This window comes from Telmatherina bonti (genome assembly GCF_933228915.1).
Source record: "Telmatherina bonti genome assembly, chromosome: 7".
Lineage (NCBI taxonomy): Eukaryota > Metazoa > Chordata > Actinopteri > Atheriniformes > Telmatherinidae > Telmatherina > Telmatherina bonti.
Genome location: NC_136625.1, coordinates 24,759,020 through 24,781,550, shown reverse-complemented (window position 1 = coordinate 24,781,550; position 22,531 = coordinate 24,759,020). Strand labels below are relative to the sequence as shown.

Here is a 22,531-nt window from a genome sequence, read left to right as displayed (position 1 = left end):
TCTGTTGGATTTCATTTTCTAATAAAAACACTTTTACAAATCATGTCTTGATAAATAAAATAGTTTTTAAAAAAGGTTGATTTTAAGTTTACATATATGTATAAATATACACATACATGCATACACAAATGCACTTGTATGGCAGTGAATGTGTATTTTTTGAGAACTGGCAAGTATGTTTGAGTGTGTTCATGTATTCCCAGAGAATATGGGGGGAAAAAAAACACTGAATTTAAATTTTAAGTTTTATTAGAATGCAATGTGAAAATATTTTTTATATTAAATACACATGTAAAATGGCAAAAAGTAATTACTTGCTTAATGTTTTTACATTTCCTGATATATTACTTTAAACTGGATACAAGTACAATTTACAAAGCTGAATAATGTAAAAAAAAAAAAGATCTGGACCAAAGTCTCACATTACCAGTAAGCAACCTCAACCAACAGCACACAACCAAATTACAATTTTCAAAATCAGCTTGGACCAATGTAAAGGTAAACCAACAGGAATGCAAAATGACACCTAAATATATAATAAATCTAAAGTCCTTGTCTATGAGTACAGAGTTTGACCTTCAGATGTGCTGCCATTTGCATGGCTATCATATTTTAACAAGCAGATCTGAAGATCTGTGTTCCACAGTAGGTCAGAAGTATTTCTCTTCCATTTGCTGTGGAAGTCCTCGCCCTGTTTTCACACACACAGGTTCAGACTCTGGTCCAATGGCAGCAGTGTGAATGGCTGACACTGAGAGACAGTAGGTTGAATTTGGGCTCAGGTCAGAGACAATGATGCTTTCTCCGTACACTGTTAGTTCTTGGTTCTCAAAGCTGCCCTGCTTCCTGATAATCAGTTTGTAATTTGAAGCGTCCTCCACTGGAGACCACTGAAGGAAGAAAACTGTTGGTGTGGCCTGTGTAACCTCCAGCATCAGAGCAGAGAGCCTTCCTGTATGTGAAGAATAGAGTAAGAATCTAAAGAGGCTGATAATGAAGCAAACTATCGCACAGTTTTGAAATAAAGCATAAAATCACAGCTTCGAGCTAAATGTGCACATTACCAGTAGAAATGAGTATAAAAGTGATTATTTTACATTGCACTTTTATTTACTCTTACTTGTGAACTCACCATCCACTGGGATTTGCTTACTCAGATCTCTCCTCCTGCGTCCCATCACCACTGGAGAGAAAAGGTTCAGATTATTATAGTAAAAGTGCATCTTGTCAAATAGTTTCCACACACATTTAGTATTGTTTCCCACCATTTGTGACATCTGCCGATTGACTTTCTCCTGCTGCATTGCTGGCTGTGATCACCATGTTATTGGTAGCAATGTTGGAAAGAGAGCAGGACAGCATGGTAGTGTTGCATAACTGGGCCTTTGGGGCTACGCTGTTGTCGTATACAATATATGTTGTTGCAAACATTGAAGCGTTCCAAGAAACTGTGGCAAAAGAGCTGTTGCCACTGTACATCACTCCTGATGGTGGGCAAGGAGCTGGGAGGGAATAAAACAGAAATGAAGACTAATTGCATGTTTTCTTCAAGGCTCTAGCTTCTCCTATTCTGCTTTAAAATAAATACACCATAAAATACATGTTAAAGAATTATAATTGGGATGTTTTGTCTACCTGTTGTTCCATTAAGCGCCACAGATTTGCCACTTGTGCCTGCAGCATTTCTGCTCTGCAGTCTGGCAGAGTAGGATGAACTGCAGGGGAGAGGAATCTCAAAGTATGTCAAGTTTGTCCAGTAAGAGGAGAGCTCAAACATGGCCTGGCTGTCTCCCAGCAGACTCCCTGTTAACATCAGCAAGTACTCTGTGTCTGCACAGGTGATCTTTGTCCAGCTGAAGCGCATCACCTGAATCTCCATCTGCATTGGCATCAGCTGAATTTCCATAGCATCTGGGGGACAGGGAGCTAAAGGAGAAAGAGAAAAATTGAACATACTGGTTAATTAAGGAGTAAATATAATTAAATTAGAGTTTAAAATGAGTAAGATGAGGAAGAAGATGATCTGATACCTCCTCCATCCAGCACAGGGGAACTGAAAGAGCTGTTGCATGTCCCATCTGAAGCTTGGACTGAGAAATTGTAAACTGTTCCACAGTCAAGACCATCAATAGTGCAAGTGGGGTCTGTGCTGTGACAGTAAAGCATGTCTCCATTTGCAGCCTGAGCGCAGCCATAATAGTCTTGAGCATTGTCACTCGGCACCCATGTTAGAACTGCAGACTGGTTGTGACAGTGGAAAGTTACAGAGAGTCCACTTGGCTGGCAAGGACCTGGACACGACAGAAATTCAGTAAAATCCTCACAAATCATGACTTCATACATATATTGACCACATTTCTGAGAACAAATACCTGTATTCACTGTCACTTTTGGACTGGGTTTACTGGAGCAGTTCTCGTGACTAGCAGTCACAAATACTGTATACTGCTGATCACAGTGCAGCTCGGACACGCTGCAGTTAGTGGAGGTGGTGTTGCAAGTATGTTCATGTCCATCTGCAGCCACAGCCACAACATGGTATCTTTCAGCAACGGCGGAGGGAGTCCAGGACACCAAAGCGCTGTGTTCCTCGCAGGAGGCGTTAACCCTCACATCTTTGGGAGGACACGGTTCTGCAGAGAACAAAATGAGCTTTTATGTACTTCAGCATGTCCTGTAACTCTATTGTGACCCTTGTGTGAGGTATAATTTAGCACAACTCTAAGAAGAATAGGCTACTGTCAGCGCTTCCTTGTTTCAAAGCAATAGACTGACCAATCAGAGCAGATCCCTTCAAGGCAGAGTATGTAAGATTTCAAGGCGATTCTTTCCACCACCAGGTGGCAAACACCAGGTTGTGTGCAAAACCACAAAACTGCTACCTCCACAAACCACCACAGGTTGGCAGTAATGAGCAAAACTCACCCCTCCTCTTTGCCAGCTCCAATGAGGGCAGGAATCGCTTGTGAGCTGTAGCTCAGAGCCGCTCTGCAATAAATGGGCTTATACTCACCCTACTGGTGGAAAAAAAGTACTTTTTTTTTACTGGTCAGAAAACATTCAAGAAGGGTCTTTGTCATTAATTAAACTTGTAATTTAATAATGCACCAAATATGGACAGACTGGAACCTACATGTTTAAAAAACTATCTAATTATGATTGTAGTTTTTTTTTTTTTACATAATTTATTTTGAAAATATTGAAAATCTTACATACTCCACCTTTAAGGCGTGATCTGCTACTATGGCAACATAAAATAACAATGTTACTTTTTTATCTAGTAAAATTATTAACTTGTAAAATAACATACTTGTTTTAATGATAATTTTAATGTGTTTGGTACAAGTTGTTTTTCTATATTATTGTGCTTGTCATTGTTAATCAGGCCATTTAGCATTTTCATTCTATAACATGTCACTTAATGTTTTTTGGCTTTGCATTTAAAGGATGGCTGCAGAACCCTTTTGACACTTAACACAATGAATCACTTAGTTGTCTTATGAGGGTGGGGGTTGTAAAGTCTAACATGTGTTATCTTGGGGGTTGTGGTTGAAAAAGAACCATTGCTCTACAGAACTGGAGCAAAACGTCCACAAGACATTGAACTGGCTGTGGTGCTGGTGACAGTAAGTCCAGGTAAAAAATATTTCATGTTACCTCTCACTGAACTTACACTCATCATAAACATGCCTTTCTCAAATGTTTTATTTTCTTTGCTAAAATCTTTAGAATGCATTTGTTTCTGAGAGGCATACTAAGAATAAATTTGCATTTCCTGCTTGCCCTTCTCTGGTGTCATATTTATCAATAAATGTGAAATGTGGGCCCTGTCTTGTGTTCATTAGATAATGTGCAGCGCATAATAAATGTACCCATGCTAATTCTGTAGGGAGGACTTCTTAAATCACTGCAGTGGTCTGATGATGCAGCTACGATGATGGTGTAGCGCAAGCCACATTGTGCTCCGTAGAGGTTGCAGCTGGTGCCAGTGTCATTGCATGACAGGAAGGTATGGTCACTTGCTTCTGCTGTGGCAATGTACAAGGTGCTTCCCTTGCTGCCCTCCATGAGGTCCCACACAACAAGGATGGAGGAATTATGACATTGTGTGAAGGCGGTGATACCAGAGAGTGAGCAGGGGGCTGGGGGAGATCACAGATTACTTTCAGTCTGCAACATAAATAAATAAATGTGCACACCCGAACAATGTTTTTCACTATTTCTAACATACCTGTCTGTAAGGTGATGGCAGCACTGGGCTGACTCTCACACTTGCTGTTTGTAGCAGTGACGGTGAAATAATAAAGAACACCACAGGCCAGGTCTTCCACCTCACATGTAGTGTTGGTGGATGTGGTGCAGTTGGCTGTATAGTTTTTTCCACCCACAGCCGACACCATGTAGCTGTCTGCTCCAGGAGCAGCATCCCATGATATCCTGGCCGAGTTAGTCACACAGTCAAGGTTGCCTCTGATTCCCTGAGGTTGGCAGGGAGCTGGGAAGGAGAACTAGAGTTGAATATGTGGCAAGATGGAGAAATCTGTGAAAAGGTGTATTTTTAAAACAATAAGTTCTTACCTGACTGAATGCTTTGGGAATCAGTACGCTCACTGCGACAGTCACCCTTAACAGAGGTGACTTGAACAGTAAAGGTATCTCCGCATGTCATGTTGCTGATGGAGCATGCAGTGGCTGTGGTGTTACAAATGTTCCTTGTTTCTCCATTTTTAGCAGTTGAGGAAACCACAAAGTGGTCTACATCTCTGACAGCAGCCCACGAAATGTTTAAGTCATTTGATGAACAGCTGATCTGGGTGCTCACATTCTGGGGTGGGCAGGGACCTGAGAACACCAGTTTAATGTACCTGATCAGCTGGAATCTTTTCATTATTGGCATTATATTGACTGGTGTTATATCTCTTACCTGAGTTGAATACCAGAGCCTGACTGGGGACACTAGAGCAGTTCTCATCCATAGCCACAACCTGAACGGTGTAGCTGTTTCCACATGTGAGGCTGTTGAGGCTGCAGCTGAGATCAGAGGTCTGGCAAGTGTCATTGCTATGACTACCGACGGCTCTCACTGTGTACTGCTCCGCACCTTGACTGGCAGACCAGGACACAACAGCAGAATCGTTTCCACAGTTCATGACCACTGAAACATTAGTGGGTACACATGGAACTGCAGATAAAATACAGAAAACACAGAATTAGACACTACTGTACACATTGTGGTGGATAAAATGCGATCATATTGGATTTAATGTTGATTCTTGTGTTTTTATATGGAAAAACAGCAAAATGATTCTATTAAAAGTGTGCTAAAAAGTATTAAAGTTTACAGACTAAGAAATCCCAAAATGTTATAGGTTTTACACAGTTTTCCCTTAAAGCATTTATACCTATGTGATTATTTCTGAACCATTTCAGTAAACAACTAAAGTTTATGCTTTCTTGCTCTTTCAAAAATCTCCTTGTCCAAAGTTGAGGATTTAAATCCATTTCCATTAAGTGTGCCAACATATTTTTTTCAGAAAACAATTAACAAAATAATAGACTTGTTATTTAAGCCTTAATTCTAATCCTATATATAATCTTTGACACATAATTTATGTTTCCAGCAACAGCGTCATGCCCATTGGTGCTCACCAGACTGCAGACTTGTGGTGTGACTGGAGGTGATGTTACACTGCTGGTTTAAAGCTGTGACTGAAACAGAGAAGTTATGCCCACACGCCAGTGCAGGAACACTGCATGCATCTGTTTCTGACATGCATACATTTGAGATGCCAGTGTCTGCCTGTATGGTGGCTGTGTAGTAGTCTGAGCCGTTGCTAGGCTGCCAGGTTACTGCGACAATGCTGGAGAGACAATCCTGCATGGCAGAAATTCCCATAGGTGTGCATGGCCCTGCAAAGAAGATGTATGAGTTTATTTAAAACTATTTCAACTGTTTGCCTCTAAAATTTATATTTGACTGATACGCACAGGTCTGCACATAGGCTGATGCACTGGAGTTGCCAGGACAGTGCTGGCTTTTAGGCGTGACCTTGAGGCTGTAGTTTTGTCCACAAGTTAATTCAGAGAAATGAGCCGTGGTGGTGTTAGTACTGAGACTAACTGATCCATGTCTTCCTTCAGCGGAAACCACATGCAGATATGTCCCATTGCCGGCGTCCCAGCTCAGAGAGACAACTTTCATGTCACAGTTCACAGTGGTTGTCAAATTCTGGGGAACACAGGGAACTGAAAGGAAGCAAAGATGTTGGATTTGATACAATGGAGGTTATCAATTTATTGATTTCAAACCAAATCTGTTTTAAGGAATTATGAAAAAAAAACCTCTTCCTAACTTACCCATATGTATGATGGAGCTGTTACTGGGAAGGCTGGTACAGTTGTTAGCCTTTGCTCTTACTACAACAGAGTACTCCTCCCCACAGTGCAGCATGTTCCAGGTGCAGGAGGTGGTGTTGCTGAGACACTCATGAGTATGGCCATCATGGCCTGTAGCTATAGCAACGTATGATTCCGCACCATCACTGGGACCCCAGCTAACAGAACCCATGTTGAGCTCACACTGCACATGGGTTGCCAGATCAGATGGAACACATGGGCCTGTGGAGATTTGATGGATACAAAGAAAATACAGGTAAAAAAAAACACGTAAAGTGAAGTTAATGTTTATGTTATGTAAAATACAAGTAGCGTACCAGTTTGAACAAAGACAGGACTGCTGGGGACACTGTCACACTCACTGCCCCGTCCTTGTACAGTGATATTATAGTGCTGTCCACACGGTAAAGTGGCTGATAGAAGGGTTTGTGTTGTTGTGAGGTTCTCCATGTGTCCAAGGTTTCCTGCAGCTGTAACTATATAGTTTACGACACCTCTTGTTTGGTGCCATGAGATCTGGACCCACTCACTCTGACAGAGTCCCTCAGCAGAAACAATCAGAGGCTGGCAAGGCTCTGTGAAGAGGAGGAAAAAGACAACAGATGAGATGGGTACCAGTCCAATTGAAACAAACGAAGCAAATAGTGTAAAGTAGCTGTGGCTGTCTCGCTATGTAGGTAAGTAAACAAAAACAGAATAGCAGTGAAATAACTGCACCGCGCATTCAAAAACACTATTTAAAGTACCTGTTTGGATGAACACAGTGCTACTAGCCTGGCTCCAGCAGCCTTGAATGTATGCTTTGACTGAAAAGTTGTAATTTTCTCCACAGTCCAGGCTGGGGAAATGGCAGGTGGAGCCTGTAGAGTTACACCTCTTCACATCTCCTCCAGATGCTTTGATTGCAGTTGCCATGTACTGTTCAACCTCAGGCTTTCCCTCCCATGAAAGGTCTGCAGTGCTGGAGCCACAACGCAGGTTGACAGCCACAGTTTGAGGAGGGCAAGGTTCTGAAAGAGGTGCGACCAATTACAGTTTAACTCGTAGGGAAAAAAACAAAAAGTTTCCGCAAGGGTGTAAACCGTGAAGACTTACGTGTTGTAAGGTTGGTGTGTGTCGGTGCTTTGAGGCTACATTGCTCATTACTGACAGTGAGGCTGAGATTGTAGGTCTCCCCACAGCTTAGTCCTGTCACATTACAGCTGTTGTGCTGAGTTGTGCAAAGAGTTTGAACATTTCCATTAACATCAGCCATCACTGAAACATTTCCTGCGCCATCAGTAGAATTCCACGACACCACAGCAGCACTGTCAGACTCACAGCTGATGTCTACCTTTACCTCTGAGGGCAGGCAGGGAGCTGAGGATACATAGCAAGTAAACATATAATTCGATAAAAATATTGAATTTCCCTTTGGGGATTAATAAAGTATTTTTCATTTCATTTCATTCAAACAAATTAGCACAAATGAGCAAAATTAACACAAAACATGAAGTTACAGAGTTGTTATGTTATGTACCTGATGTGAGAGAGACCACAGAGCTGTATGAGCTGTTGTACTGCTGTCCAAGTGCCTTGACCCTAACAGTGTATACTGTCCCACACATGAGCTCTGGGACAGTACAGGAGGTGTCTGTTTTTGTGCTAAAACAGGTGGTATAGTGGCCATTTTGGTTTTTAAAATAGGCAACGTAACCGACAGCGAGGTCACTCTGCTGCCAGGACACAGTAGAAGTCAGCTGTCCACACGCCATGCTGGCTTGAATATTTGTAGGTGGGCATGGTTCTGAATGAAAAGGGAAATATTTTGACACATTTAAGCGTGAATGAAACCAATTAATATAAACTAGACTAACCTGGAAATCTGACCTTTCAGCAATGCATCAAATGTGTAACATACCTGTCATGAGCTGGTAGGGTGTGGAAATTATGGTGCTGTTGCAGGCCAGGTTTTGGGTCATCACGGTGATGTTGTAGATCTGACTGCACTGCAGGCCGGTCAGGGAGCAGCGAGTGTTGCTGCTGCTGTTGCAGGTGGCTGTCAGACCCTGCTCCGTCACAGCCATGACAGAGTATGAACTGACACCTTTTGTCGTATCCCACATCACCTGGGCAACGCTCACATTGTAATGGACAGAGACATTGCCAGGAGCACATGGTTCTGCATGAAAAAGATTAAACTTACATCATAATAACACTGAAAATAGGTTCATTATATTCCTCAAAAGCACAACATGCATTTTGCTGCACCTGTGGTGAGATATCCTGCCATTTGAGCACTGCTGTTGCATTTATCTCCAACAGCCTTCACAGTGACATTGTATTCCTCTCCACACTGCAGGGAGCTCAGCTGGCAGTTAGTGTGGTTGGTGCTGCAGCTGGTGGTGTGTCCTGATAAAGCTGTAAGTTCAGTGAGGAAGAACATGGCTCCGACACTAGGTTGCCAGGAAATGGTAGCAGAATGGCCTTCACAGTCCATAATGGCCTCAATAATGTTGGACTGACAAGGCCCTGTGGGATTAAGAAGAATTTCCAGGTAAGAATGAATGTAATAAATGTATTTAAGTAAAAAAAAATGTTTTTTTTTTTACTAGTGTAAGTTTGACATAACATGAAATGGGTATGGATCATTCAACATCCAGTCATTTATTTATTTTTCGTATAAGTAGTGGCTTTATATAACGGTCTCATCCCAAATATTTAGAGCAAGGGTAGCGATTAGTTAGATTTAAATAGTCTCCTAAATTCTTGAGCAAGTATGTGGCTTTAAAATACGTACTTACTAATGCGTTGCATTTAAGCAAAACTGCCAATCTGACCCAAACTCTGCAAAAGTGTCTAGAATATATTTGGTGTATCTCTCTAATGAGGTTTCCATTTCACATCATAGGTCAGTATATTCTTCATTATTAATGAGGTTAAATGCTGCCGTTCTTAAAACAGAGTTGTTTTAAGTTCTCCTGAGTTATTTTTCTTTACCTGTTGTCAGGTGGACCACAGAGCTCTCTGAGCTGTTGAACTGCTGTCCAAGGGCCTTGACCCAGACATGGTACACCATGTCACACATCAGTCCTGAGACCATACAGCTTGTATCTGTGTCTGTGCCAACACAGGAGGAGGAGTGGCCTCTTTGGTTGTCAAAGTAGGCAACATAACCCACAGCAAGGTCGCTTTGTTGCCAGGACACAATCCCACTATTGTGTTCACATGCCATAGTGGCTTGAATATTTGTGGGTGGGCAGGGCTCTGAATGATGAGGACACACATGTGTAAACTTTTTTTTTTTTTTTTTATAAAAACACATTATCACCATGCACACATTCCACACTGATCTGCTAACAAACCTGTCATTAGGTAGGAGGTTTCAGAGATCACATTGTTGCAGGCCTGGTTTTGTGCTGAAACACTGACGTTGTACTTCTTACTGCACTGGAGGCCATTCAGGAAGCAGTTGGTGTTACTGGTGTTACAGGTGACTCTCAGGCCTTGGTTTGCCACAGCCTGAACAGAGTACGAGCTGGCACCTGCTGCTGCACTCCACTTCACCCAGCCGATGCTCACATTGTAATGAGCAGAAACATTTACAGGAATGCAGGGCTCTGGGGAGAACCAAACTTAATTAGCTTTGTTCATGTAAAAGAAGCTCTTTCTTTAAGGGGGTGAGTTGCACTCACCTGTAGTGAGCATGGCAGGAGTACTGGCAGGACCAGGACAACCAGTGTGGATCGACTCCACAATAACAGTGTAGTCCTGCCCACAAACCAAGTTGTCAAGGTAACAGGATGTGCCCATGTCACTGCAGGAGGAGTTGTGTCCACTGGAGGAGGTTGCTTGGACGCTGTATGCTGTAGCTACGGCTTTAGCAGTGTTACTCCAGCTAACAAGAGCTTTGCGTGTAACGCAGTTCTGTTCAGCTGACACCGAGGTCGGGGGACATGGTGCTGAAAGAAAAGCAGTCCAGATTAGAAACAGAAAAGAATGACTGCGATTAAAAATTCTTAAAACTTATTCATATTTTTCTTTTCTTTTTTCAAGTCCAAAGTCACAGCGTTTTGCTTCCCCCTCTAGAGGAAGATGAAGCATGGCCTTTTTCCTAAAGCATTTTTTTTAAAGGAAATATTTGTCAAAGTAAAGCTCTGTTGTTTTACCTGTGAGCTTCTCCTGAGTGCTCATTTCGCTCATGCACACATTAGTGTGTCCCATCACAGTGAAAATGTAGATCTGACCACAGCTTAAGTTCAGGAAGGAGCAACTGCTTGCTGAGGACTCACAGGTGGCATTGACACCTGAATCAGAAGTGGCTTTAACAGTGTAGTTCTGCGCTGTGCCACTGTGCTGCCACTTTACTGTGATGCTGTTGGCACTGCAGTTTTGTTCAACTGTGGTGTTCTCCGGTCTACATGGAGCTACAAATGTTTAAAAAAAAAAAACTTTGTTGATTAGAATCAGCATCCAATCGTCAGTGTGTATTATTTCATTGAATGTGGAAGAGCTTCCTCTCACCAGACTGAATCTTGTAGTCAGAGCCAGCAATGATTTGGCAGTCAATGGAGGAGGAAGTCACGGCCACCTCGTAGACCTTGCCACACCTCAAATCATTGATGGAGCAATGGTTTGATGTTGTGTTACAGGAGACTCTGTGTCCGTCTGTGCTGATGGCCAAGGCGGTGTAGTCATCTAAGCCTGAGGTCTGAGTCCAATTCACCTTCATCACGTTGGTGTTGCACTCTAGCTCAGCCACAACATCATCTGGCAGGCATGGTGCTGTGGCAATGTATTTGATTAAGATAAAAAAACAAACAAAAAAAAACAGCTAAATGAAATCTAAAGAAAGCTTCACACAGTATACAAGCACTTAAAGGCACCACTTTGGTCCATGAGTCTCTAGTGAACACTATACACCAGGAGTCAATGCAGAGAAACTTCTTGTGTCTTACCAGAGTCAAAGTGAATGTTAGTGTGTTTGCTGCTGTTGCAGCTTTCTGTGGAGGCGACCAGTGATGCAGAGTATTGGTAGCCACATTGAAGTTTCACAGCACAGGAGGTGTCATTGGATGAGCACGATGCCACGTGACCATGTTCTCCTGTCACCTCAACCGTGTAGAAAGCTGCTCCGCTGCTTTCAGCCCAGGAGAAGTTCCCATTGTTTGTCCCACAGTCAACATGAGCGGTTAAGTTTGTGGGTGGACAAGGAGCTGAAGGTAAAAACAAAGTAATTTTCAACATTACTCTTCTGCGGCAGGTAAAACAATTGCAGCTGTTGCTATAGAAACACATTCTACCTGTAGTCATTTCAATGGGTAGACTGTAGCGGCTGGTGCAATTTCCCTCCTGAGCTGCAATGCGGAAAGCATATCTTTCTCCGCAAAGCAGGTTATACAAAGTGTGTGAGGTGATGGAGGTTGCGTACTCTGAAGCAGGGGATGTGCCACCTATCTTCTTCCATTCCAAAAGGTAGGTCGCCCCTGTTACTGGACTCCATCTGAGGGTCAGCATGTTGGTATCGCAGCTGACATTACTGGTCAAGTTTGTCGGGGAACACAGAGCTAAAGAGTACAGAAAATAGAGAACTTCAAATGTGTCTAGCTTCTTTGTTTTAGTATTTAATTATTAAAATCATCCAAAAGATCCAAACTGTGCTTACTACAGGTTCTTCTCACCTGCTCTCAGCTGAACAGCTGAGCTCGGCTTGCTCCAGCATCCTCCATCCACAGTTACCACTGTGACAGCATAGGTTTCCCCACAGTGGAGGTTAGTGAAATTGCATGTGTTTGTGTGGTTTGTGCTACAAGTAAGCATGTGTTCATCGTTTGAGGTTGCTGTTGCTGTGTACATTTCAGCTCCTACAACATGAGACCAGGAGACAGCACTACCCTCACAAATTGGAGACACAGAGACGCTACTGGGAGCACAAAGACCTGAGAAGAAGAAGAAGAAAAGTGTTTAGTGCTGTTTAAGCTGAGATGTAAGTGGAACATGAATGTTTGATTTCAAGCTTTTTTGCACCTGCTCTAAAGCTGTAAGCTGTGCTTGGAGCTCCCATGCATGTCTGGGAGAACGGCGTGACTGTGATGCTGTAGGTTTCACCACAGTGGACATTAGGGACCTCACAGCTGGTAGAGTTAGTGTGACAGTGGTGGGTATGCCCATCCTGGCCTGTCATTGTAACGTTGTGTCCAGTTGCACTGGGGCTTCCCACCCACGTCACCAGGGCTGAGTGATTGGAGCATTGCAGGGTGGCACTGACGTTCTCTGGGGCACACGGGACTAAAGAGGAAAAAATAAAAAGGGAAAAAACAGATGGAGGTCATTGCAAAAATCCCAAATTATTTATACTATAGTCTTATTTTCTGCTAAAGTTGTAGAGCGATCAGAAAAATTGGGAAATGGCAGCTTCTGGTTCTGTCTTAAGATAAATAAATTAGTTTTATAGCATGTCTTAATGGAACCATACATGTTATAACGGCTTGTTTGAACCACAGGAGGTTATTGTGACTTTAAGAAAGGTAAACCATTAAGTTTTCTTTACCTGTTGGAAGGGATTCGCTGACACTTAGGCTGCTGTTGCACTCCTGCCCTTGAGCTTGGACATTCACTTTTAAATCCAAGCCGCAGGGAAGATTGTCAAACACACAACTGGTATCTGTTGTGTGGCAGCTGTCTTGGAACCCTTGCCCTGTTACCTGAGCAAAGAAGCTGAGGCGTCCCACAGGGTCTGACCATCTAAGTAAAGCTGAATTGTTGCTGCAGGTATACTGTTTAGAGATGATAGCTGGAGAACAAGGGGCTGAAAACAAGACACAAGATATTTTAATTTGCTAGGCTGAAGAGGTAAAGTGAAGTCGACCACATGTTTGTCATCACAAAGATTCCCACCTGTGGTAATGTTAGTAACTGGTCCAGGTCCACTGTCGCACTGACTCCCTCGAGCAGTAATCGTGGCCATGTAGGTCTCACCACAGAGAAGATCCGTCAAAGTGCACGATGTCGTGACTGTGCTGCATGAAACACTGTGTCCATTCCAGGCTGTTGCATTAATTACATAACCCGTGACATCAACCATAGCTGTCCAGGACAGCAAAGAAGAACTGTTGGCACAGATCTGAGTACTGCTTTGGATAGAAGGGGAGCATGGAGCTGATTGGGAGGCAGAAAGGAAAAAGAATGATTGGTGTTTCAGATAAGAGTTGTCCCCCCCCCCATTTTTGTCCCATTTTCTTGACTTACCTGTCTTTAGGACTTCTCTGGTTGCTCCAGTGCTGTTACAGGTGGCATCCTGAGCAATTACAGTTAGGTTGTAAACCTTTCCACACTGGAGCTGTTTCAGCTGACAGAAGGTGGTGTTGCTGCTACAGGAAGTGTAATGATCAGAGCCATCTTCCTGAACCAGCACAGTGTAAGCAACTGCTCCGGCAGCCTCAGCCCACAAAACCATGGCTGTGTCTGCACCACACTGGAGGTTGCTGGTCACATTTATTGCGTCACATGGTCCTGGAGGAATAGTGAGTTTGAGGTCAGTTTTCAGATAATGCACTTTAAAATGATGAAAATGATTTTAAGATCCATAAAATGCAAAGCAGATAATGGAGACATCACCTGTCTTTCTAATGATTTGAGTGGGAGTGCTGGTGCACAGGCTATCCTGGGATGTTACTGTGATGTTGTACTGAGTAGCACATTGCAGGCCGGAGAAGGAGCATGTAAGATTTGAGGAGGAACAAGTTTTAGAGAAGCCATTGAGGCTCGTCATTGTTGCTGTGTAGGAAGTGGCACCAGGGGAAGCATCCCAAGAAGCCAGGAGAGAGTTTGTGCCACATTCTGTCACTGCTCTTAAGTTTAGAGGGGAGCATGGTCCTGGGGAATGATATCACAGCATACAGAATGAATAACATGACAAAGAGTTCAAGATAACTATTGTACAATACTTCCACAATTAAAATTCTCCTTACCAGTGTGTATAGTCTGTGAGGGGTTATATGGTCCACTGCAAGTCCCAGAGGAGGCTTTAATAGAGACATTGTATGTCTGTCCACACTGAAGTCCACTGAGAACACAGCTGGCATTGCTAGTATGGCAGCTGACTGGGCTAATATTGACATTCAGTGGCATAGCAGTAACACTGTAGTTAAGTGGCAGAGCGGAGGAGATCCAGCTGACCATCAAGTCATTGGTGGCACACAGCAACTTTGTAGTGAAGTTTCCTGGAGCACATGGTACTAGCAGACACAGAACATTGTGGATATTAATCAAAAAAGGCAAAACAAAACCCATCACTTGATCTAAAATAAAGAGTGATGCCCAATGTCATGAATGCATGTTGACACTTAGTGAGTACTTGCTACTATTTTTTGCAACCACATTTACGTGACACTTCTTGCCATAATGACACATTAATGACTTCTAAAGATGCCAAAGTTGTTTTCAAGTTTTCTTCAATTCTTTGGCAACCACCATGAACTATTCATATCACTATTTAAGTTGTGCACTGATCATATATAAGTTCTTAACATGTTCTTGTGCAAAAAAAAACCCTTAATTCACAAAGCAACAACATTTATCATATGAAGTTAAATAGGACACTATTCCTCTGTGGAATGTTGTGAAATAAAATTGGGAAAGAAAATGGAAATAAAAGACTGAACAGAGTCAAAATGACTGCTTTAGTAAATATATGGTATTCTCCAGTGTCTGTATCAGAGAAGTACCTTAAAACAATTAAGTATTCCTTTAATATTCTAAATTTAATAATTTTTGTTCTACAGCTACTTTTTTATTGTTGTTTGGGTTGATCATTCTTCTTTTGTAAAGAAACAGAGACATTATGAAAGAATACAGGGATAAAATTATTTTTGAGGAAATATTTTTGGGGGAATTTTATGAAAATGTAAGAGCTATGAACACGGATCTGAATCCAAATCAAACTTTCCTGAAGACAGTGGAAGACCTCTCTTTTCCAGTACCTTGGTCTTGCCTGAAGGGGACACTGTTGCTGACGCAGGTGCCGTCGGTGGCAGACACTAGGATATCATACTCTTGGCCGCAGACCAGGTTATTCAATGTGCAGTTGGAGATGTAGCTGCTGCAGCTGAGGGTATGGTTGCTGCTGGTGGCTTTCACTTCATAGCTCACTGCATTCGCACTGGGACTCCAGAGGACCTGAGCTGCTCCAGCGCTGCAGATCACCTGGCTGGTCACATTTGAGGGGGGACATGGCTCTGGCGAGGGATTAGAAATGCAAATGAGTCCTTTGGCTAAATCTGGCATTCATAGAACTGTTCTTTTACTGTTTAATTTGCTCTGTCCCTGTCAAATAAAATTTCAGATAAATGGAGCGGATCAGAAACACAGTTTAGTTTAGTCTTGTCAACGGTAATCATCTAATTACTAGCATCAATGGTTGTATTACCTGTATTTAGAGACAAAATGCTGCTTGGTTGGCCTGTGCAGCTACCATCAGCTCCTGAGACACTGATTGTGTAAACTTCCCCACAGTGCAGCCCAAGAAAGCTGCAGGACGTTTCATTGGTTGTGCACTCAGACCTGTGACCGTTGCTGCTCACAGCCATAGCAGTGTAGAGTTTGGCATTGGTACTGGCAGCCCATGACACAGGAACAGGATCAGGAGCACACATGTACTCGGCTGTGATGTTAGTGGGAGGACACGGCACTGACGGAAAACACAAATAAAGCAGATGTGTGAGGATGCATTCAAAAGATTTCCACTGCTTCGTCTCCAGCTGTGCTTGTGTGGTTCTTACGTGTCTGCACTGTGACCTCTGAGCTTGGCAGACTGCGGCACTTCCCGCTGACAGAGAAAACAGTCAGTGTGTAGGAGCTTCCACACAGCAATCCTCCCATGATGCACTCAGTCTCTGTAGAGTTACAATATAGATGCTGGCCCATTCCCCTGGAGATGATGGCGGTGTAGTTCTCTGCAGGAACTGAAATGTTCCAGTTGACTTTAACCTTATCGGTGCTGCAGCTCACACTGGCACTCACATTCTCAGGACTGCATGGTGCTGAAACAAGAAAAATGACCTGTTATGTCACTCAGAACGGACTTTTTCAATGTATGCATAATTATATGTTAAATTTAGCAGATTAAGTTAAGTTAAGTTAAGTTAAGTTAAGTTAATTTAAGCACCACTACCTGACTCCAGGCTAACCGGTGTTGATGTGGATGGACAGGTTCCATCGGTGTAGCTGACAGTGACATTGTATTTTTTTCCACAAGGTAATGGAGAGATTTTACAGTTGTTGGTTGTGTTGCTGGTGCAGTTGAGCTGAGAGCCGCTCTCATCCTCTATTGTTGCGATGTAGTGGCCTGAAGCCTGATGGTTCTGCCAGATCACTAGAGCATTTTGGGCATCACAGTCTCTGATTGCCTCAACGTTGGCGGGAGGGCAAGGTGCTGGAGAAGATGCAGACGAGTCATTTGAAAAGGAAAACTGTCAAATGAATAACCAAAAAATATTAACAAATTAATTCCTCAGTAAGAACATTACATACCGGTCATAAAAGCAGCCATCCGACTTTTAGTACTGTTGCATATGAGATTAGAGCCGATAACACTGGCAGTGTAATTCTTTCCACACATCAAGCCTTCAATCAAGCAGCTGGTGCCCAGTGAATTGCAGTCATATGAATTCCCATTGGCATCTTTAACAGTGGCTATGAAGAATATGGCACCGAAGCTTGTTACCCATGTGATTCTTGCAGAATCTTGGCTGCAGTCCTCTGATGCTGAGACGTTGCTGGGTGTGCAGGGAACTGCAAAGAGAGAAGACCACTTTTTGTTTCTGATTGTTATCTGGCCCAGTAAAGTGAGGTCACAGAGCTTCCAGTACATACCAGTCTGAGCAGATTGTCCCAGTACCCAATCAGTGGAGCAGTTGTCATTGGACGCCATTATCCGCATGCTAAGCTGTTCACCACAGGGCACACCTGCAATTGCACAGCTATTTGTTGGGGAGGAGCAGTTGTAGATTTGCCCATTGTTCCCCTGAGCTTCGACTGTGTACGAAAGAGCTCCTTCAGAAGAGTCCCAGGTTGTGATGAGCAAGTCCGACTGACACTCAGCTTCTGTCTGTATGTTTGCTGGTAGGCAAGGAGCTTGGGGAAGAAAAATAGTGTCTCTTTGATTACTCATGACAGCCTAAAACAACAGTTCAGATTGTATTTTATGCTTCTTAGGGAGCAAATAAAACAAACTTTACTCACAGGTCCGGACAAACTCGGGTTCAGAGACTTCGCTGTTACACTCAGAGCTCACTGCATACACTCTGTAGGTGTAAAACTGACCACAATTGGTGCTGGTGAAGTAACACATCTTGTCTGTTGTCCTGCACTCAGTTACAGTTCCTGTATTGTCCACAGCTGTGGCTACATAGTAGATGGTGTTGTTGGTAGGCTGCCAGCTAAAGATGATCACATTGGAGGAGCAGTCGTGTGAAGTTTGAGGGAAAGCTGGGGCACAAGGGACTGCAGGTAAAGACAAGGAGAAATGAACATTAAAGCACAGTCACTGGGGAAGAAATAGAAACAAAGGGGTGACTGGAAATATGTTAAAACAGAGAGTCATGTCGTAGAATCGTTTTTGTTGCCAATGTGTAATAATTTCATGACTTCATTGAAACAGAAAATGCTTTTTTCTGGGTGTGTATGCATGTTATTACATCAATCCCCTTGATAGACCTGCTTCACCTTTTAACTTTTTATACTGATACTGTAGTTGACCTTTGAGATAACCATAAGGCCATATGGATTAGCTGGTGTCAGATAACAGTTGTTTTTTCTTCAGAAGGTGTGTTATGGAGCTTAACAAAAGGCCACCATGGGAGGAACCTAAATAGCTTCCCAAAGGGAACACTTACGGTAATGTGTATGTGTTTGTGTGAGATGAAAATTGAGAAGATATCTTCTTGCATGAAAAGGCAGACGTGGAGCCAGAAACAATAGGAGCAGTAAAAAGGGAAAGGCAATCCGACTCAGTTCACGAGGTGCTGCCCTCACCTGTCTCAAACTGGGAGGTGGTGTTGGAAGTGCTCTCGCAGTCATCAGAGATTACGGTGACGTGGACCTGGTACTTTTCACCACATTTCAGCATGGTTATCTGGCAGCTGGTGGAGTGTGATGTACAGTTAAGGGAGGTACCGGTGCCATCAATAGCTGTGGCTCTGTATGAGTTGGCCCCAAAAACTGAATCCCATGTAACTGTGACCATGCCGTTAGAGCAGCTATAGTCCACAGAGACTGACGTTACTCCAGTAATGGCTGAGGAGAAAAAAAAGTGCAAAGAGACTAAGTTAACAGAGCTGATGACATTATAAACTTGGTTTACAATGAAATGAACAATGAGACAATGACATCATTCCAAAATGGAAACATTATTCAAAATTCGGTACAGTAACCATTTATCAAATGCCTTTTTATTTGGAAAACAGCTGTATTGTTTGCACACATAACTGTAGTTTTACAATAGAATGTCTTATAAAGGTGAAACAGTGAGTTTGACTGAAGTTTCACAAGATTAAAGCTCCAACATGCAGAGGTTTGTAGATAAACTGCTGCAGAGGTTTTCATGTGACATGCAACGCAATCAGTTTTTCTTCATTTTTGCTCAGTTTTTTAAAATATAGATAAAAACAGTGTGATTTGTTATATAATGTTGGTCAATTGAAGTCATTTTTATCTAATTTCAGAAACTGGCAGTGACCAGACGGTTCTTATTTATATCCTGATACAATAGTGAAGTGAAACAAGATTTACACTTATTTTCATATTATTATAGTTTCCTTTTTTTTCAGTTGATTAATTTTTTTAAGTTGTACTTTATAAAGTGTAAATTGTTCAGTTATATCATTAATTTTATCCTTTGCACATTTTATTTGCAGTTATTTGCATAAATCACTTTAATAGTGTAACATCTGGCTATCAGAAATGAAGTGGAAAAAAAACATGTATCCCATATCAGTTACTTTCAGTAGTAGGAACATTAGTCCTACTGCACTGGCTTATGGATTTATAATTTTTTTTTTAATGTATTAAACCAATATCTGCGGGATCACAATAAATGAGTAAAGTAAAACATAAACAAAACAAAAACAACAACAGTGGATTAAAAATGAATCAGATTAGCTCAAATCATGCTCAAATACTTACGGGAAGTGGTGTATGAAACATTAGCGGCCTCTCCAGGCACCAGGAAGACGTTAACTGATGAAACTCCCACTGTATAAGTAGAGCAGGGCTCCAGATTACCAATATCCAAACGTGTGTCTGTGGTGTTTTTGATGACTGGGGGGTTGTCAGGCTTGCCATCATCACTCACAGTCACTTGGTAAATCAGGACTTTGCTAACAGAGTTCCACGTCACTTGGGCTGTGCTCCTTCCAGTTGTTTGAAGAGTCACACCAGTTGGTGGCTGCACCACTTCCAGCAAAAAATACAAGTGTTAACCATTTATAAATCACTCTGCTTGCCAGAAGACACCTTGTTAAAAAAAAAAAAAGCAAGAAAACCAGAACTTTATTGCATTTGCACTTACAAGTAACTATTGTCCTTGTGTTACTTTTGGCGCCTCTTCCTGCACTGTTGGAGGAGTAAATATAACAGTTATAAGTCGTGGAGGGAGTCAGACCATCCACTTGTCCACTCAGAGTTGTGAAGGTCTGGTTGAAAATCTTTTTAGGAACACTAAACTCCTCCACGAATAAGATGTAGCTGTCCGCCCCAAATACAGAGGACCACTCAAACTTTATTGAGGTACTTGAAATAGCTTTGGAGAAGGTGATCTGAGATGTGGCAGGAACTATAGAAATGTAAAAGAGAGAAATACTCTTTAACACAATTCAACAAAGCAATTCCGCTGAACAGTTTAAGTGTTTTTAGATTTGTAATCTATATTTCCTTACCTGTCAAAGCTCTTACAGTAACTGAGCACATGGGAGAAAAAAAACTCTGGAACGCCTTAAGTGTGACTTCGTACAGATTTCCGGGTCTTAATCCCTGTACCAGCCTCTGAGTGCTGGGTGCTGTTTGCATCAGCATCAATGGGGCAACAGTGGTTGAGTTCACAATCCTCAAGTCTAAAACATAAACGGAGGCTCCAAGATAGCTACTCCACACCACATTCAGTGTAGATGCTGAAGGGGATGTCACTGACACTATGTCACATCCTAGAAATTGAGAGAAGAGATTTAATACATTTTTACAACAGGTATTTCTGTGAATGTTTTTTGAGTAAAGAACTACAACTATAATGCCACAGATGACCAAACATAATACTTGAGTTAAAAAAACAAACAAACTTTAAATCCAGTAAATCTTTATGAGTATGATGATATTTTTTATTATAACTGGTATATAAATCAGTTGTTACTCCTATCAGTCTAATATAGTTATTTGATTGTGATTCAATTCACCTTTTCTGCATTTATTTAGTCAACAAAACTACTGTATAAAATATCACAGAAAAGTAAATAAAATGATTGTTAAAAAGCAACATTTCTATCAGTATGATGGTCAAAGACATCCTACTTTCATGAATGCTTGAATTTTATAAACAGCTGACTAAAATAAATAAAACAAAGAGAAAAAAAAAAATCACCCACCTGAAACCCCGCTGCCATGGTGCATCTAAAAATGGAAAAACACATTTAAATTAATTAGAAAAATGTGGAAAATGACAATCTCATGTGCTTATTAGAAAATAAATAAATACCTGTATGACAGACAATAAGGCAAACGATGAATAAAAAATCCACATTTTATCCTGTGTAAGTGTTGAACCTCCACAAAGTCACATCTATCTGTTGCAGTCAGCAGCTCATCTGAAACCTTTACAGGCTGAGCAATGTACATCAGTATGATGGGAGCCAATCAGCAGGTCCCAAATGAGGGCAGGTGGATGCCCCTGGGCTCCCTGTCATCATGAGAAGGAAACAAATCATTTATGGGGCTTTTCAGGTGGAGGTGAGAATACATTAAACAATCTCCACCCTGTCACATTCAATATGCATTTTATCCGTGTTCCGGGAATATTTAATTTGTGCCACCCATGGACTCCTGAGTCTGTGGTGGACAAGCATATCTTTGAAAAGCGGCTGTATTCTAATAGGAAGAGAGTTGCTCTGCTGCACAGTAATCTGATCTCTTATACATGATATAATGCAACTCAAAGGTGAATTCAACCAACACCCCCTGATACATCCTTCCTGGATTGATGTAATTTTTCTTTGGAAATGCCTTGTCATTGGACATAATGATATAAAGAGTCTTATGGTTATGCCCCATCATGGTATTGTTTTTTTTTTGGGTTTTTTGGGTTTTTTTTTTTTTTTTTTCATTCAAATCCTTCCACATCCCACATTTCTTCTTTTATCTTCTCCAGTAAAAAGACTTGAGCGCTTATAGTAGTTGTTTTGTGCTATTGGATGAGTCTTCTGTCCCACAGATCTTAGTGCATTAGTGTCTGGAGACTTTGGAGGACCAGACGGACACCTCCGACTCTGATCCTGTTTGTGAAGTCCACTGGTGTCCTGCGAGAGGAGAAAGCTATGTTAAGGGTCTGCTGTTGTCATATGAGGGCTGAAACTGTGACTGGTTTGTGTCATGATATGACATTTTCTCAATGTATTTTGTGTTGTGTCTTTAGTTTTAGTTTCCTGTTTTATTTTGCAGTTTTTCCCTGATCAGTTCCCTTTTCTTGTTTTCTGTGTAGCCTTTGTTCCTGTTCATAGTTTTCACATGGTTTTGTTAGTTCATCCATTTTACCCGTGTCTTGTTTTGTTCCCCTGTATCTATAGCCCTTGCTATCAGTTCTGTTTGCTGGTTCATTGTGCTGGTTTGCCTTCAGTTCAGCTCAGAGTTCTGAGAATAAAACGTCTTCATTCAGCATTCCTGGCTCTGTTCCTGCATTTGGGTCCTCACCTCTGCCACAACCCTGACAGTTTGAAGTTATGTTTAAGGTAGCTGGCAGATGTCTAAGTAACATCATCACAACATGAAGATAATTAACTGATCTAAAAAAATATTGATGGTATGATTGATAAGAGTATCTTCCATCTCTTTGGTGTGTGTATCAACGTGTATTCCTTGCTTGGTGCCATTGATAAATGAATCTGTGGGTTTATCA

General features: G+C 41.9%; 1 protein-coding gene across 1 annotated transcript; it reads right to left on the bottom strand.

The window, feature by feature from the left end:
* Window positions 1-650: 650 nt before the first annotated feature.
* On the bottom strand, window positions 651-5,150 carry LOC306758495 (fibronectin type III domain-containing protein 7-like; the record flags this gene model as incomplete). Its single annotated transcript, XM_079243822.1, has 10 exons — window positions 651-952; window positions 1,133-1,183; window positions 1,266-1,502; window positions 1,636-1,926; window positions 2,031-2,291; window positions 2,373-2,633; window positions 3,873-4,142; window positions 4,232-4,495; window positions 4,579-4,842; window positions 4,925-5,150. 10 exons carry the CDS (start codon window positions 5,148-5,150, stop codon window positions 651-653), a joined length of 2,427 nt encoding a protein of 808 aa, XP_079099948.1.
* Between the last annotated feature and the right edge of the window lie 17,381 nt (window positions 5,151-22,531).